The sequence below is a fragment of the Marmota marmota genome, unplaced genomic scaffold (genome assembly GCF_001458135.2).
Source record: "Marmota marmota marmota unplaced genomic scaffold, marMar, whole genome shotgun sequence".
NCBI lineage: Eukaryota > Metazoa > Chordata > Mammalia > Rodentia > Sciuridae > Marmota > Marmota marmota.
The window spans coordinates 26,931-46,155 of record NW_026007678.1 but is presented as its reverse complement, the minus strand read 5'-3'; the positions used below and the strand labels follow the sequence as shown (position 1 = coordinate 46,155).

At 35.3% G+C, this 19,225-nt stretch overlaps 1 protein-coding gene across 1 annotated transcript; it reads right to left on the bottom strand.

The window, feature by feature from the left end:
- Positions 1 to 10,913: 10,913 nt before the first annotated feature.
- LOC107133747 (olfactory receptor 6C6-like) lies at positions 10,914 to 11,876 on the bottom strand. The gene has a single exon (XM_015475958.1). The coding sequence runs from the start codon at positions 11,871 to 11,873 to the stop codon at positions 10,914 to 10,916; it is 960 nt and encodes a 319-aa protein (XP_015331444.1). The 5' UTR covers positions 11,874 to 11,876.
- Positions 11,877 to 19,225: the final 7,349 nt, after the last annotated feature.

Genomic DNA, 19,225 nt, shown 5'->3' with positions numbered 1-19,225 from the left:
TTTGTTTTTTATAACCTCTATCTCCCTGTGTTGATTCTTTTGCTTTCTTTGGATTTGTTTATGTTAATTCTTGTTGAAGTGCTCTTTCATTGTCTGATTTTGCTGTCTGATGTCTTCCTTGAGACTCCAGATCATCTGAAGCATGTATATCCTGAATTCTTTATCTGACATTCCATCTGCTGCAGCTATTACCTCTTCTAACGTTGAGTTGACCTACATTGCTTGTGGTCCTTTCTTTCCTTGTATCTTCATACTGTTCGCGTTTCTTTCCGCTTGGTGAAACTTTGTGCTATTGAATTTTCCCCCTATATATTTATATTGGTCTTGTATAGTTGCAAAGTATCCCTCGCAGGCGCGGGCGGCGGCTCTGCCCCTCTGCGGGCTGCTAGGCTTGTTCTGTCGGTGGTCGCAGTTTTGCCTACCTGCAGGTGCAGGCAGCGGCACTGCCCCTCTGCAGGCCTCTGGGCCTGTTCTGCCAGTGGGTCGCAGGTCCGCCTACCTTGCAGGCGTGGGGGGGGTGGCTCTACCCTTCCGCAGGCCGCTGGGTCTGTTCTGTCTGTCGGTTGCAGGTCTGGCCTGTTCTGTTGGTGGTCGCATGTCCGCCTACCTTGCAGGCGCGTGGGGCAGCTCTGCCCCTTCGCGGGCCACTGGGCCTTTTCCGCCGGTGGGTCACAGTTCCACCTACCTTGCAGGCAGGGAGGGGGCGGCTCTGCCCCTCAGCAGGCCGCTGCGCCTGTTCTGCTGGTGGGGTGCATGCCCGCCTACCTTGCAGGCTTGGTTGGCAGCTCTGCCTCTCCACGGGCCACTGGGCTTTTTCGGTCGGTGGTCACAGTTCTGCCTACCTTGCGGGCACGGGGCTGGGGGCGGCTCTGCCCTTCAGCAGGCCGCTGCGCCTGTTGTGCCGGTAGTCACAGTTCCGCCTACCTTTCAGGCGCGGGGTGAGGGGGCAGCTCTGCCCCTCAGCAGGCTGCTGGGCCTGTGCTGTGAGTGGTCACAGTTCTGTCTACCTTGCAGGCACGGGGGAAGGGGGCAGCTCTGCCTCTCAGCAGGCCGCTGGGCCTGTTCTGTGAGTGGTCACAGTTCAGTCTACCTTGCAGGCCTGCATTATATTTTATGACATATTTGTAAGGCCAGCTTGTTTGCTACTGGTTCTTTTATTTTAAATCTAGCACCAGTGTTTAGGGAATTTTTATAAATTAAGCCACATGATTGAGCGATGTTGAATAAAACTAATAATTTTTATGTTGAGTCAAATTTCTGCAAAATATTATTACCTTTTTTGTTGAAAAAGTTACATGAATCATGCATCTTTCTTTCTTTTCCCATGGTGAATATGTAAGCTCATAGTACAACCTAAAAACAAAAATAAATTATCTTGATTTGATCAAATGGCAAAAGTAAAAATAAAATAAAATAAAAGTAAAAAATAACAACTCATTATTCCTTTTATGATATAAGAAATCAATTAATCATTCTATTAAAATATGAAATACATTTTAAAAATATAAATTATTTGATTTAATTATTCATTGTATTTTAATATTACTGTTTTGGAATAATTATCAAGATAACACAGGAGCATTATATACATAGTATATATATAAATTTACTGTGAGTTAAGTAATGTGATTATTTCATATAGCAACCAGGGAATGTGTTTACTTCTTGACTTATCTTATAATTCTATTAAAATCTTTAATGTTTGATGTCTTTGATGATTTTTTTAGAAATATATGTGTATACATATATACACATATATGTATACACATATATATACACACACGGGGCACACATTACACAGACATTTTTCATTCATGAGCTTAAAGGAACATATATTTATTTTTCATTTTGCTTTGAAGCATAAATTTGAAATTAATACTTGCCTTAGATCTTGGCATCTCTGCCACTTGGATTAGAGCACAGTGTATTTTCCATTTGAACATCATCCTTCCTTAGCCATTAAGTTTTATGGAAAAATGTTTTCTTCCTTAGACATTTTGTCCCACATGAGGCACTCATTTCATGGATCCACTAATCCATCAGGATATCTAGATATGTACAGGAAGACCTCTCCCATTCATCTTAACCCATTCAGTTAGTCCCCAGCTCTTCAAACACTGCCCTGAGTATACTATGCTGTGGATTTGGTCGGCTAAGTCCTGACACCTGACTTTTACATATTTTACGTAATCAAATTTATGCTGTGAAGGACAGACATTAGTAAAGTTCACACTAATCAAATTTGATTTTCTATTTTCCCTATTTTATGATGATGAAAGGGAAATATTTTAGGAAATAAAAATGTAACATCAGAAACCTTCAGAAAATGTAACAATATACTATCTTCCCCTTCATTCATTTTATCTAGTATTTTAAGAAAGTAATATTTAAATAAAGAACAGAGAAAGATAAGACAATTTGGGGTATTATAAGTATAGATTCTTACATCATAATCCTGTTTTCAATTGGTTGTACCTTATATCTCAAATATAAATACTTCAAGTCTACTTCTTTTGTTTTCTGAAGATTTGATCTCATGGGAACAAGATAAAGTTCAAGCCACATCTCTTCTATCTTATTGACCTTGAGGGATTTCTGTTAGCCATCCTTCAGTTTGTTAGTAGCCTCCTAACTTTTCTCTATTGTGGATCTCCCTTGAGAATGGTTACATTCCTTTTGTATACCACAGAGAATCTACAATGCTCAATGCTATTCTACAAATTATTTATTTCCATTGATTGCAATTATGTAATATTTTATTATTATGTAATATTTCATGAACAACAAAAATAACTATGAAATGTACTTTGTTACAAAACCTGAACCCTAATCTAAATCATATTTAATTATGTTTTTAAAATATAAAATTTTTTATGTATGCCTTTTTGATTGTTAATACTTTGTCATTGTTAGATGTTGGTTACCTGTAAACTAAGGATTACTCTATTATAATAAGTTAAAGAATCACTATCATAATGCACATATTTTTCTCATACTTTAAGAAAATATTATTACTTATTTTAACTAATTTCATCCTCATTATAAAGTAGAATATTTAATTGCCATGTCAACTTTCCTCATCTTATGATTCATCTTGGCTTTACATTTATTTAAAATTATTTCAACATTTTAATAAGAAATAACCACAATTTGATAAACCTTTATTTATATGACAATCTGGTTAGTGGGTTATACCTATTTATTCTCTTTCATGTTCTTCATGCTTCTCAAATATTTTTACATTATTCACAGAATAGAAAAAAAAACACTCCTTAAATTCATCTGGAAGATTAAGAGACCCAGAATAACAAAAGCAATCCTAAGCAAAAAGAGCAAGACTGGATGCATTAGAATATCTAACCCCAAATTATGCTATGAAGTTATAATAACAAAAAAAAAACCATGTTATTAGCATCAAAAAAATACAGATCATTGAAGTAGAACAGGAGGCACAGAGACAAACCCACAAACATAGAGCCATCTGATGCTTGACACAGGTGTCAAAAATATACATTGGACTCCTTAGCCCATTTATTGATGGGGTTGGTAGTTTTTTGTTTGTTTCTTTTTGTTTTTTGGTGTTAAGTTTTTTGAGTTCTTTATATATCCTGGAGACTATATACAATTAATCAACAGATACATGAGGAAAATATTGAACACCTCTAGTAATTAGAAAAATGTAAATCAAAATTACTCTAAAATTTCATCTTACCCTAGTCAGAATGGCAGTTATCAAGAATACAAGCAACAATAACTGTTGGCAAGGATATGGAGGAAAAGGTACACACAAACATTGCTGGTGGGACTGCAAATTGGTACAACCACTCTGGAAAGTAGTATGGAGATTCATTAGAAAACTTGGAATGGAACCACTATTTGACCGAGATATGCCACTCTGTGGTTTCTACCCAAAGGACTTACAAACAGTATACTACAGTGACGCAGCCACATCAATGTTTATAGCAGCAAAATTCACAATAGCCAAACTGTGGAACCAACCTAAATGTCCTTCAATAGATGAATGGATAAAGAAACTGTGGTGTATATATACACAATGGAATATTACTCAACAATAAAACAGAATACAATTTTGACATTTGCAGGTAAATGGATGGAGCTAGAAAATATTATACTAAGCAAAGTAAGCTAATCTCCAAAACCAAAGGCCAATTGTTTTCTTTGAAAAGTGGATGCTAATCCATAGTGGGGGGAGGGGTCAGGGGATGAATGTAGGAACTCTGGATTAGCCAAAGGGGCAGGAGAGAAGGGGAGGGAAAGAGGGATAGGAGAGATAGTGGAATGAGATGGACATCATTATCCTAGGTACATGTATGATTGCACAAATGGTGTGACCCTGTGACCCTGTGACCCTACTTTGTGAACAACCAGAGAAGTGAAAAATAGTGCTCCATTTGTGTACAATGAATCAAGGAGCATTCTGCTGTCATGTGTAACTGGTTAGAACAAATAAATTTTTAAAATTACATATATATACTGTTGGAGAAAAGCTAGCCTCTTTAACAAATGGTGGTTGGAAACCTGATCAGCCATATATAGAAGAATGAAACTAGATCCTGATCTCTCATCCTGCACTAAAGTCAACTAGAAGTGAATTAAAGGTTCAGAAATTAGATACAAAACATTGCAACTGTAAGAAGAAAACATAAGGTCAACACCCCAATGTATTGGTGCAGGCACCATCTTCCCAAAGAAGATCTACAAAGCTCAAGAAACAAAACCAAGAATAAATGAGTAAGATGGAATCAAATTGAAAAGCTCTTGTACAACAAAGGGAATAATTAAGAGCATGAAAAGGAAACATACAGAATGGAAGAAAAATTTTGCCAGCTACTCCTTTGACAGGGGATTAATATGTAGAACATATAAAGAACATAAACAGCACTGGTAAAATAAATACCTCAATTAATATCTGGGCAAAAGAACTAAATGGAAACTTTTCAAAAGATGAAATACAAATAGCCAACAAATACACACAAATAATTCAACATCCATGAAGATGAAAGAAATGCAAATCAAAACTGTATTGAAAATTCATCACACTCCAATTAGAATTGTAATCATGAAGAATACAAATAATAAATCATTCTGTTGAGAATGTGAAGAAAAAAGTATACTGATAGACTGTTGGTGGGACTGTAAATTCACACAGCCACTCAGGAAAGCAGTATGGAGGTTCTACAAAAGATTAGGAATGGAACTACTATATGTCCCAGCTATTCCACTCTTCAGAATTTATCCTTAAGAACTAAAATCAGCACACTACAGTGATATATGCAAACCAATATTAATCTCAGTGAAATTCACATTAACCAAATCATAGAACAAGGCTAAATGCCTAACAACAGATGAATGGATTAAGGAAATGTGATATATAAACACAATGGAGTTGTTATTCAGTCATAAAGAAGAATGAAATCATGACATTTGCTATAAATGGATAGACCTGGAGAATATAATGCTAAGTGAAATATGCCAGATTCAGAAATGATTGCTCTCATCATATACAGAAGCCAAAACAAAATAAGGGGGAAAAAGAGTAATGGGGATGCCAAGAAAATTGGTGTGGTGGGGATGCCAAGAAAATTGGTGTGGTGGGGATCCCAAGAAAATTCCCAGCATCTTCAAACATCATTATAAAATTTCTGAAGCTTTATTTCCTAGTGGTCTTGTCTGAGTACTGAGATGAAGAGAAACTCAAGACTTATTGTCAACATCTCCTAAAATTGTAATCACATTTTTCCAGTAAAAATTTTCAGCTTTTGACTGACCATATATATTTTTGTATGCTGTTGTTTTCTTTCATTTTTCATTAGCTTTATTGATCCCTTTAGTTTATTATGGCTTCTCTACACTTGTATTTAGTAAGCAAAGGTTATTTTTGTTTGTTTTTGGTATGAACTTCATTTCAAGCACTCTATTACATGCTTGAGAAACTATAGTCAAGAAAAGTGACAGAGACTTTAATTTGCATGAACTGGATGGAGGCACACTAAAAAATAAACATAATAATTTTTAAAATTATGTTATTAGGTGATAAAATACTATAAAAAATTGACAAAAGCTCACACACATAGACTAGGCTAAGGATTATGTGCAGTCCTGCAGTACAGATAGGCTTAAGATTAAGTCAGATGTTTAGGATTTGCTCATTAAAATAGTAATGCTCAAACAAAGACATTAAGGAGATTTCAGTGACAGAAATTTTTTTGACTGTGTCAGGAAAACCCAAGAACTGAGATCACATAGAATTTATGACCTATAAGTCTTACTGACAGGCCATTTGTATGATTCAATATTTTATCTTTTATGCCACACAAAGCCTGGTTACACATTATAGGGTCAATTAAAAATAATCAGCTTATGGCTTGTTTTGTTAGTCCTTCTCAAATATTTTAAAAATATATCAAACTATACCTTTTCCCTCTTAACCTGGTTCTAGAAGAATTAAGGGTGGGCTGGTTAATTATATGTGTCATCCTGGCTGGGTTAAGGGATACCCAGATGACTGATAAAATTTTATTTCTGGGTATGACTGTTAGGGTGTTCCCATTTGAATTTATGCACTGACTTAAACATGAAGGGCCTTTCTGTTGTGAGTGAACATCATTCTATCTGTTGAGAGCTTAAACAAAACAAAAAGGTAGAAGAAAGATGGAATTTTCTCTCTTTTTAACTGAGAAATTCAACTACTCTTGCCCTTGGACAGTTCTAGATGTTTATCTAGAAAGTATGAAGCCATAGAGCACAGACAAGAAGTATTTGCTTGAGTGTATTTGCTTCAGTCCACTTTGTCCTAATGTCATGGGAAGGCGAGGAATATCACAGGAGGGAGTAGGTCCCTTGTTTCCTGTGTCCTGATTAGGCAAGATTAGTGATAGCCTGATCTTTCTTCCTCGCATGGCTGCAAACAAAAAGGTTTATTGAAAGCAAAAGAATATTCAGTGTAGACACTGAATGGTCCTTTTCCAGAGAGAGAACATTCCCTGTGTTTCCTGGTTGTTGAGTCCGTATATTCCTTTAGTTCCTGGATGTATCAGTCCTACAGACCAAATTGAGTACGACCATGGTGGTATTTTGATAGGGCCCTTCTTAAGTGCTCAGTTTGCCTGGGAATATTTACCAATTGGTTTTTGTTTCAAGGCCTGAATTCCACGTGGAAAGGGGGGCAGTCCTTGTTCTGCCCTTGTGGTTTGTGGTTCCCCCTTGGGATCAGGTTGAGACACCCTGTTCTCTAGAGAAAGCTGACTGCATGTTCTGTCTGCCTGAGAAAGCTGATTTTATCTCGTTCTGTGATTGTGTCCTTGTGACCTCCTGCTTATCCGTATTTATCCTACCCATTACTAACAATGCCCTACTGGACTGGAGAGGATCTTTAACTTTCTCATAGTTGAAACTTAAATTCCTTATGTTAGTGGACTTTGGCTTCTTTAGATAAAGAGTAAGCAAAAAAATATTTATTAAAGAAAAAAAATCTCCTGACCCTCTAAATACTTAAAATTCTCTATCATGTGTTTTAGTATCCAAATATATTTTTTGTACTATGACATTTTATTTTATAGACCTCACTCTACCGGTATTCATTTTCCAGGAGTTGTCCATTTTGTCTAGTACGATACAAGTTCTTGGGTAGTTGTTTGGTGAGATAATGAATGAATGAATGTATGAATGAGCATAGTTTTCATCCCAGGGTTTGTGAATCAATGATTGAGAAGAATTTGTCCTAGAAGATCTTGGAATAGAGATACTGTTCTACATGGAACACATATAGATTTTAAAACCCAGACCTGTTTTAGCTTGGCAAAATACAATTGCTTCAATAGTAAAATATTTTCTTATGTTTTTTGCTCTTTTTCCTGATTCTTCCCTGTATCAGAAATCATCTACTATGCCCTGTAAAATGAACCAGGACATCAACATGAGTAGTTTTCATGGATTTAAGCATTCATAATGGTCAGGAACTTCAAACAACACTATATGATCAAGGAAACTTGATTAAAAGTACTTCTCATCCCTCTGAACCTGTCCACTACACTGACATCACTCTTTTTTTTTTTTTTTGGTACTGGGGAATGAACTCTTGGCCACTAAGCCACATTCCCAGCCCTATTTTATATTTTATTTAGAGACAGGGTCTCACTGAGTTGCTTAGCACATCACTTTTGCTGAGGCTGTCTTGAACTCACAATCCTTCTGTCTCTGCCTCCTGAACTGCTGGGCTTACAGGCATGTGACACTGCACCAGCAATATCACACTTTGAGTCCAGCCAGTGATAGAAGCAGTGATTTGCACTCCTGACCATGGCTTTGGTTTTCATACAACCTACGTTGAATTATATGTAGCTGAGTCAACCTCACACATGACCTTCCTAGTCATTCTCTAAGAGCAGATGACCAATTAGGAGGCCACTTCTCAGAGTTTCCTTCTCAGTATGGTATGTTAAAGCCATGAGTGGACTTTGTGCAAAACTTGGAAGTGAGAAGAGAAGCAAAAGTTATTGTTCTCCAGAGGGGTTTGTATTCAGGCTGTTGAGTTAACAGGACATCCAGAGTATCTTCTAATTAATTGTTTGAGAATTATCTAATTTGCTGCTAAGGTTTTGAAAAGTGGAGCCAGAATTAGACAGGCAGTCAGTATATATAAATAAATTTAGTCAGGTTGGATCAAGGAGGCCAATCTGAGTAAGTCTGGAAGTTGTAGAGGGATCAAAATGCTAATGCCTTCAGAGCCCTTCCTCTACCCTTATCAAGATAACCTGCCCCTGTGCCAACCTGTTGCTAAGGTAACCTGTCCCAGGGATGGTCCTTCCCTATAGGGAGTTGTTAATTACACCCCCTTTCTGCCCAGATCACCCCACTTTGGCCCTTCCAGCCTATCTGCTTCTTATCTTTTGCCATCCCACAGAGAATCACCTGGGTTTAATCATGAAAGCAGGAAGGAGAAAAATATGCAGGGGAAGAGAGCAGGAGAACAAAGGAAGCCGAAGGCCTATAAAAAAAAGCCAGAACGCCTTCACCTCTGGGGATACCAGGATACCAACTATGGCTGCCTTCTCTCTGCCAGGAGAAGTCTATGTCACTGCTTTTTAAATAAACCATGCTTTATATTCTTGTCTCAGGTGCTTCTCTAATGTTATTCTTCAACATGTGGGGAAACAGAACTCGTCACCTGGTAAACAGCAGTATCCAAAGCACTCTCTCAGAAATTACAGAAATTCATTGCTATTTCCCATTAAACATGTTCTTCACCTTCTCTTCAGGCCTCCAACCTGAAATATTCAGTATTAGTTTTCTCAACATTCTGTCATCAACTCTCAAAGTTTGGCTTTTGGCTCCCTCAAGTCTTGAAAAGCAAGTAGAGTATTGGAGTCTGTTGAATTACAAAAACAAGTAATCTCGTTTAATTAATTAGTTAATTTATTTTTTTTGCTGAAGTGGGCTCATAAAGAGAGCCACAAAATATGGAATGTATTCCTCTACAGATGTCCTTCTTTTCTTGAGGGATAATTTCTTAAACTTCTCTGCCTAGATGATGGAAATTGAGGAGTGGACTCAACAAGACATGAGAACAGCCTATTCCTATTAACACCTCTTTGAAATATTTGATTTCAAAAAGACACATGGAAGGATAATTTTTAAGGATTTGCATTTCAATTTACTCACTTTTCACACCAAAGAAAATGATTCACTTTGTGGAGAGATTCCTTCAGAGAATAAAATTGTGTATCTGTCAATTTTAGCAATACAAAATACTTAAGAGTAGATGCAATTCTTAGCAATTCACATAGCAAACCTAATAAGATATAAATAGTCAAGGGAAAAAATGGCAGAGGTATGAAGTAATGCATAACCATGTTGGCATAAGGGAGGAAAAATGGACTATTTCCAAAGGACAGGAGACATGCTGCTAAATCACAACAGCATACAGAAGGAGCTATGTTTGCATGCAATAGCATGGGTGAACTTTGCTATGTTGAAAAAAAGAAGTCAGACATGAAATTAAAACAGTGTAGTTTCTTTCAAATGAAATTTTAGAACGGGCATGATTAATCTACAGTGACTAAAGATCATCTGTGTATACTTTGATTCAAAGGCAGGTGGAGGTTATTTTATAAACATGCCTTAAATATATAAATATTTCCACAAGCCAAGATATAAATGAATTGTAGGTTGAATTTCTTTCATGAGTTAGTATCATCTGTAGTGGTCAGAGACTATAAATTTAGATCCAAAGCCTGGTGTTCAAATATTGTTACTGCAAATGACATCTATTTATGTTTACAAATAACTTATTGTAATTATTATGATTCCACAAGAGAAACTTTTCCAGTAGAACATCCATCCTTTTCATGTGTTATAACTCTCATTGCAAAACCCTTGAATTTTTATTTTCCTTATTCATTTTTCAAGATTCATTTTAAGTGATGATTCTTCTTGAAAGATGACTTTAAATTATAAAATTACTTAGATTTTTTTACTTTTTCTATCACAATATCAGTTACATTGCATAATAAATCATCATGTTTTGTGTATCTGTCAAATTTAGCAATGCAAAATACTTAAGAGCAAATGCAATGCTTAGTGATTAACATATGTATCAAAATATTTAACTAACTATGTCTAGCAAGTTTCACTTGCCAAAAGCATTCAGTATATAAAACAGCCCTTTATGAGAATAGACATTTCTAGGTAAAGATGGAATTTGATATTCTGGATTGAAAAAGGCAATTTATTCCTAGAGATTAGAAAGATCCACTCAGAAAGAAAAGGAGAGAGGTGCAGATAGAGAGAGCAAACCTAATGAGATATAAATAGTCAAGGGAAAAAATGGCAGAGATCTTAAGCAATGCAAAAGATAACCATATTGAATTTTCTCATACATATTCCAAAAAATATTATTTATGTCTAAACTCTGTCTTGCTGTTTTGAAAAGAACAAAACCTTTGGAGCAAATGCTTGAGAGCCTCTCTCACCTGCTGGTTCCTCAGGGTGTAAATGAAAGGGTTGAGCAAAGGGGCAACAGAGGTATTGAGCACAGCTACACCTTTAGTTAAAGCCACTCTTTGTTTTGCTGATGGATTCATATACATAAAGATACAGCTCCCATAAGTAATAGAGACAACTAGCATGTGTGAGGAGCAGGTAGAAAAAGCCTTCCTTCGTTGTTGACCATGAGGCAATTTGAGAATGGTTTTGATGATGAATGTGTAGGAGAGGATCACTAAAAACAATGTGAGAACAAGTGTCATCACAGCTAAGACAAAGGCCATTAATTCTATTAAACGTGTATCTGTACAAGAGATTTGCAGGACTGGAGAAGTGTCACACAGGAAGTGATCAATCACTTTGGAAGCACAGAAATCCAGTTTGAGTCCCAGAAGCAAAGGGGGAAATATGATTAAGAGTCCAGTTGTCCAGGAGCTGAGCACCAGTAGGTAGCACACTCTGCTGTTCATAATGACTGGGTAATGCAGAGGTTTGCAGATGGCAACATAGCGGTCATAGGACATGGCAGCCAGGAGGAAAAACTCTGTAATCCCTAATAGGAAAAAAAAGAATAATTGAGTTGCACAACCAGTGTAGGAAATTGTTTTGTCTCCTGTGAGAATGCTTATCAGGAACCGTGGAATGCAGACTGTTGTGAACAAAACTTCTAAGAAGGAAAAATTTCGAAGGAAGAAATACATTGGAGTCTTGAGGTGGGGATCCAGCAAGGTGAGGATGATGATAATTAAGTTCCCCATCAGGCTCAAGATATAATTGAAAAATAGAAACAGGAAAATCACAATTTGTAGCACAGGGTCATCTGTGAGTCCAAGCAAAATGAACTGTATCTCCACTGATTGATTCTTCATTTCTCTTTTGTCCTATCAAATTTACAGAAAATAAAAACTAGTATCACAAGTAAGAAGTTGTTTCTTCCTTTTCAGAGATATAAAGTTCATTTTTCAAAAACTTACTAATTCACAGACATTCCTCAAATCAGCTTAGAGTTCATCACAATGAACATAATCCCACTTCATTCATCATGTTTATGAGCACACTGAGAGATCCTTCCCTTGTCCAGAGCTGAGCAAGTCCTGCTTTCCAGTTTATAGGACACTTAATTGTCATATGAAATGTAGCTCCTTAATTTGATTCATGTTAATTTATGACCAGTCTTTAAAGTGCTTTATCACAATGGGCTGTTCAAATATTCAATTTTTTTTTTTTTTTTGGTACCAGGAATTAAACGCATGCGCACTTAACTACAGAGCCTCACCCCCAGGACTTTCCTGTATTTTATTTAGACACAGGGTCTCACTGAATTGCTTAGGGCCTTACTAAATTACTGAGGCTAGCTTTGAATTTGAGGTCTTCATGTCTCAGCCTCCAGAGCCACTGAAATTACAGGCATTGCACCACCATACCTGGCTTGATATATTTTTAATTTCTGAAGTTAGCTAATATTTCAAGTTAATAGTCATTCAAGTGACACAATGGTTATAAGAAATAGTTTTCTTCCCAGTAGATACAATAACTAAAAATTAAGGGATACATGTAATAGTACAGGAAATTTATAAGAAGGAAAATATTATACGAGGTTCTGGTGAGTATTAAGCAGGGTGAATGCAGGAATGATCAGATCAAAGCAGTGCCTAAATAATTGAGAAACAGAAAGATAAGTGACACAATTTTCAAATGTGAGTCATCATTTGAACCCACTATAATGAACATTGTCACGACTTTATGGTTTTCCATTACTATGTTTTTTATCATGTCTAAATGATGGAGGTTAGGGAGTAGTTCTATCTAATAACAATGATAACTTGTGCTTAAGTTAGAGTTAGCAAAATTATGTTTCAGGTAGAGGTATGCAATGCTCTTTATGTTTTACAGGTAGTGTGCTGCTAAGAAAAATAGTTTGTATTTCCTGAATTTCTTGACAGAAAAATTAAAACTTCATATATTCTAACAAAAATATAATTCTATAAATGTAGTGAGTATTGATTATTTATATAAATATTTAGAAGACCCATAAGGTTTGAATAATGAAACTTTTTACGTAATATACAAGAGTTGAGATGTTATATTATTTCTTGATTAAGAAGTTGTGAAGTAGAACAACACGTACAATAATCTGTATTTGACATTTAAAATACGCATTCTCAGAAACAAATCTAGTTTAGGTAACCCGACTGTGAACCCCTCTGCTGTTTTATTCAGTGTATGAAAGATGACTGACTTTTGAGTGCTTTTTATGGTGAATGATACTTGTGGTCCTCAAATATTTCCAAATGAACAGATAATAATATATGTACTTTCCTTGGGAGAATCAAACTCTTTCTGTATGATGACACCTATTTCAGATATAATTCTTTCCCCAATACATTTTCTTCTAGATAATTTGGTAATGCTGATGTAGTTATATAAGAATATATATATATATATATATATATATATATATATATATATATATATATATATATTTCTTATAGTTATAGTCTTGTAAACAGTTGAGATTCAGTGATGTGAAATGTATAGTAAATGTTTGTAGAAGCAGATAAATATAAAAATGAGTTTGGGATGTGTTATGAGAGGGAAATACAACAAGAGGAGAAAGAAAGGGTAATAGAAATCTAAAGGAAAATAACATTTTTTAAAAAGTTAGTGAATGAGTTTAAGAAAAAATTAAATAATTAAGATCAAGAAAGATAATTTTATAAATATATATGTGTAAAGAAGTAATAAGGAAAAATCTTTTAAAACTGAATATGCTTCTGTTACTATAACACACCCTTTTGCTGATTCCTTAAAGTGTAGATTATAATCATGAGTATACTTTAAGTCAGAATGATCTAGGGGGGATAAAAATATGTGATAAAGTTCAAACTTACACTGGGTGGTTGAACTGCTTTTCAAACAAATTTTGGATAGCATGTACAGCCTTCTCGAAACAATGATATTTGAATGTCAGGTAAACAAGCTACTAAGTCAATAATCTTGTGTTTATTGAGAACTCTATATGCAACAATTACTATTCTCGATGCTCTGCGTGTATTATGTTGGACAAATTAGATTAAACACTCAAAAAATGTGCTCAGGCTTGCGTTCAGAGCAAGGGGTCAGATTAATAGTGGTTATTTTCAGAAGTCCTGGCTTTAAAATCACACAGTTTTCTAAAAATTCTTACTCAAGTTTTCATAGAATATTTAACTACAAGCTAAGTTATGGAACACTATTTCTAAAAAGAATTAGTAATATCCCTATAGAAAAATTATTTCTTAGGTGTTTTCATGATCACAACAAAATAATCAAACCTATTTTAAATTGTTGCTATGTAAAATCTTGTGTTTTGCATTGAGGATATTAACAGAATTATTTCCAACATTGAAAGCATAATTTATTCTTAAGACAATAGAAAAACAAACAAACAAACAAAAAGAGGTCTTCCCAGTGTTCTCTACAGGAATTTAAAGAAGGAGATATTTGAGTATTTGGATCTTTAGATGGGCCTTAGAAGAAATTAAAAGTTATGCTAGGCAGATTAAGTAGGATAAGCCAAAGAAAAGAAATGGCTCTAGCCTAATTTGGTTGTAAAGAGTATCCAGAGTTCCCCTGTTTAATAGAATCTAATAAAAGCATAAAACACTGCAAAGAGCAGCAGCCCATTCCCAGAGTTCTTTATCACATTCAGATGATTGTGAAATTATATATCATAAAATTATCTCATTTACACAAATCATTTCAATGGCAACACTGATATAAATGTTCAATTTTGTAATAAACTAGAATTTCCTCATATCAAACTATTGATTTGTCCTGGTTTAGCAATCACACATACCATGTATCTGTACAACACAAGCTGTGAGGGAAAGTAATATAATATCATGTGAACACGAGCCAATAAATGCAATTGTATGCAGTTTTTTTGAAAATAGTGAATACCCCATAAAAATTAAAAATTAAAAGTCTTGCAAGTTTAAAATTATTATTTTATCTTTATCTTATCTGTAATATTTCATGAGTATGTATAAGCTGAAGTATAGTTAGTAGTCAAAACACTCACCGTTTAGTAGTTTAACACACATTGGTATACACTTATTTGGGCCAACCTTCTGCACTTCCATGCTTAACTCATCGTCTTGGTCAGCAGAGAGCACTGATGATCTGTTTTTCTCCCTAAGCACTTAATTCTACATAAAACATATAATTGATTTAAATATTATTTGAGAAATATTATTTTGACTAATTTATTACATGTTCTTAGAAAATTTATCAAATTATCTTCTTTTCTAAAATTTACTATAACCCATTTATCTGAAGTATCATACCCCTTGCTAAATGTGATATGCAATAAAATATGAAAATTAACCATCTCTTGATACCATGAAGAATTTATGTCTTCTGTCTTACAGGAAAATATCTAACAACAACAAAGAATTCTCAGGGTAACTGAGATCCCCAAACATCATTTCCTAAGGGATTGCTAAATTGTCAATTACAGAAGTGTTTTCTACAAACATAACACACACACACACACACACACACACTCACTTACTTTTACATGTTCTAACTTTGTCTCCAAAGAATTCTGTGTATGCTGCTGTACTAGTTGACTGCCTACCATACACCCAGTCCCAGATACACAGTTTAGGGTTTAGAAACAGAGAGAAAGAAAAATATTTTTAAGTTGACAGGAAAAGTGAGTATATAAGATGGAAAAAATATAGCCTCTTATAGACAAATTAACCTCAGGCTAAACGTGTTATACTACAGCTATCTTGTTTCTTTGGGATTATTCACTAAACCATAATATCCTGTCAAACACACCACATCAACTCATGGAAATATTTTAAATTTGTTAATGGCTGTATAGTCTTTCTCTATAAGGATGTGTCATAATATATTTAATTGCTCTCATATTTTGCCTAATAGATTTTTTCCAAAATTGACAATTAGAGTGTACCAATGAATAAAATCTAACAGTCAATAGTAATGATGTATTCTCAGAGGAAGTCATCAGTACCATCTGCCACTGACTGCAACAAAAAAAATTTTAAATACCAATGTAATTGTTTTCACTTGTTTTTATATCATTTAGGACAATTGGAAAGCATAAGACCTGAAAATTCTTTTGTTTCTCTCATATGGGTAATTTACGAAGTTGAAAATTTTGTCTGATAATATGGAAAAAGAATATAAAAGGAGTAACTGATGTTTCATTACATATGTTTTTATATTTTTCTGCAGATATGCCTAGGCATATTATAAGTAGTACTTACAGAAATGCAAACATTAAACACAAAAGTTGTGCAATTCAAAGTATAATTTTTCATATGCTATTTGATTTAAAACACTTAATCAATCTATTTGTGAAATCTATTTGATACCGTGTAAGCTTAGTCATAATACCCAATCTAAGAAAAACAATGATACTGGTTTCTCCTACCTCTTACACAGATAGCTAATCTTCCCGCCATGGTTGCTGTTTATCCTTGTTCAATCATTCAGTGACATACTAATGTTTAAGGATGTTATGTTCTAAGTTCTCACCAACAGCTCTTTCATATTTTTTCACAGTAATACATGATTTTAACATTTTTTAGTATACCATTTCATCAATTTTAAGGATAAATTTAACATTGCTTAATATGAACATGTTTGAAACTTGTAATAGCCCTTTTTTGAGGAGAAAGACAACAACTGAGAATTTTACATAACTCACACAAAATTTCACAAATTTTACTATATTTTTTAATTGAAAAATGTACTTTAACCATATATCTGTGAAACTGCAGGTAACGTATCCCTTATCTCTCCAGTCTTGTTTCCAAGAAGAAGAAAGAAACCTACAACAAAAAGGGCTGTGCTCACATTACAAAGCTTCTGCTCAGCAAAACAATCAGCAGATCAAGGAGACAATCTATATAATGGAAGCAAATCTTGCCAGCTCTTCTTCCGGAATACACATAAAGACCTCAAAAAACTTAACAAAGAATCCAATAAAAAATGGGCAAGTGATCTGAATAGACACTTCTCAAAAGAAGAAATAAAATAGCCAAAAAATATATATGAAGAAATGCCCAATGTTGTAGGAATTCTGACATATCCAGGGAAGCATTCCTCTGATGAGCAAACTCCCAGTGGGTAACTGTCACTCTGTTTCCCACCCTTAGAACACCCTGCAGTTTCTCCTAGGAACTAGTAAGATACATGTGCTATGTCTAGCTGCTGTGGCAATGCCACTAGAGTCTTATTAGCCTTGCCCTTGATCTCAGGCACACAGCTCCTGGGAATAAAGGAACTCTCTTGTTGAACAACCACAGTGTTTCACTGAGCCTAAACCTGTCCCCATAACAGTAACTTTATACAATGGACTTTCTTGAGAGCTACACAAAGCTCCTAACATTTCACATTGCAACTTAGTATGTAACTGAGGAATAAACTGCATAGTGTTGCTAGTTCTGTAACCTGCCTAATGATGCAATGAACAATATGTACTAATGATATGTACAATGACCTAAAGTAACCTGTTGATATAAATAAAGCTGGGAGCTTGGCCATTCTGCCATTCTGCCATTCTGCCATATTTCTCTCTTGCCTTTGCACCTTGTCTCTGTGTCCCTTTTTTATTTCCCTTACACAATCTTTTTATCAGCCAAGGACATGAAAATCAAAGCTACTATAAGATTTTGTCTTACCATAGTTAGAATGGTTATTATCAAAACAACAAAAATATCAAATGCTGGCAAGGATGTGGACAAAAAGGAATTATTCTACATTGCTGGTGAGGTTGTAAATTAGTACAATTACTGTGGAAATAGTATGGAAGTTCCCCCCAAAATTGAAAATATGATTACCACCTGATCCATTTATCCCACTCCTGGGTATATATTGAAAGAAAACAAAGTTCCATATGAAAGAGCCACCCACATACCCATGTTTATGATAGTGCTATTCACAATACCTAAGATATGGAATAAGTGTTGGTGACTATCAAAAGATTAATGAATAAAGAAAATATCATACAACACACACACGCACACACACACACACACACACACACACACGAATGCTCAGCCAGAAAGAAGAATGAAATACCATCAGTTGTGGACAAATGGATAGAATTTGAGGATATTATGTTAAGTAACATAAGCCAAAAAAAGAAAAACAAATATTGCATGTTTTTTTTTTTCTTATGTGGAAACCAAACCAAACAAACAAGCAAACAAAATCAAACATGAAAGTAGAATAGGGACCATGAGGAAATGGGAAGGATGGAAATGGTGTGAAAAGAAGGAGGAGAGGATGGAAAAAGGGTGAATGGGATGATTGCCCCCCACATACATGTGTATGAAAAAATCTCAATGAATCCCATCAATTTGTACAATGTATATTAATAATTAAAATAAAATGCATTTGTATTACTGCAAAGATTGAAACAAAAAGTAACTCATTTGAATCAAAGGCTGCAGCCATCCTGGACATTTCCAAAGCCAGTGTCCTCTGCACTTATGGGCTTCCCAAGCTCTATGTGAAGCTGCATTACTGTGTGAATTACACCATTCAGATTAAGGTAGGCAGAAATCTACCTTGTGCAGTTTAGAAGAGACTTACCCCAGTTTAGACCTGCTTGTGCTGCCCCACATCCTCCACCCAAACCCATGTCATGAGCTGGATCCTTAAGGACTGAAGAAAACCTATTCTCTGGAAGAAAAAAATACAGGAAATTATACTTTGAAAACATCCCTTATCTGAAATGCTAGGGACCAGAAGCACAGTTTTGGGATTTACTTGGATTTTGAAATATTTGCTTGTTCCTAATGAAATACTTTGAGGATGTGACCCAAGTCCAACCATGAAATCCACTGATGTTTCAAATACAATTTACACACATAATGTGAAGGTAATTTGGGGCAGTATTTTTAGTGTTCCTGTGTTTTGACTGTGGCCTGTGATCCAGGACAGATGCAGAAAGCCATCTGTGAAATGCATGAGGACATTTTTCAGCATCATAGCCAGTGAGGGGGTAAATATGGTACTGGGAACTCCGCATGGCAGTCCCAAATGCAAGTGAACTTCCCCTCAGCTCTGCTAAGAGGTCTCATGCAGCACTGGAGGTGGGTGTGAACCCCTAAGAACCCAGCAGCTTACCTGCCCCCACCTCTACCTGTTTTGGTGAAGAACTTTCCATAGAATTTCTTTGATGTGTTCCAATACAAAT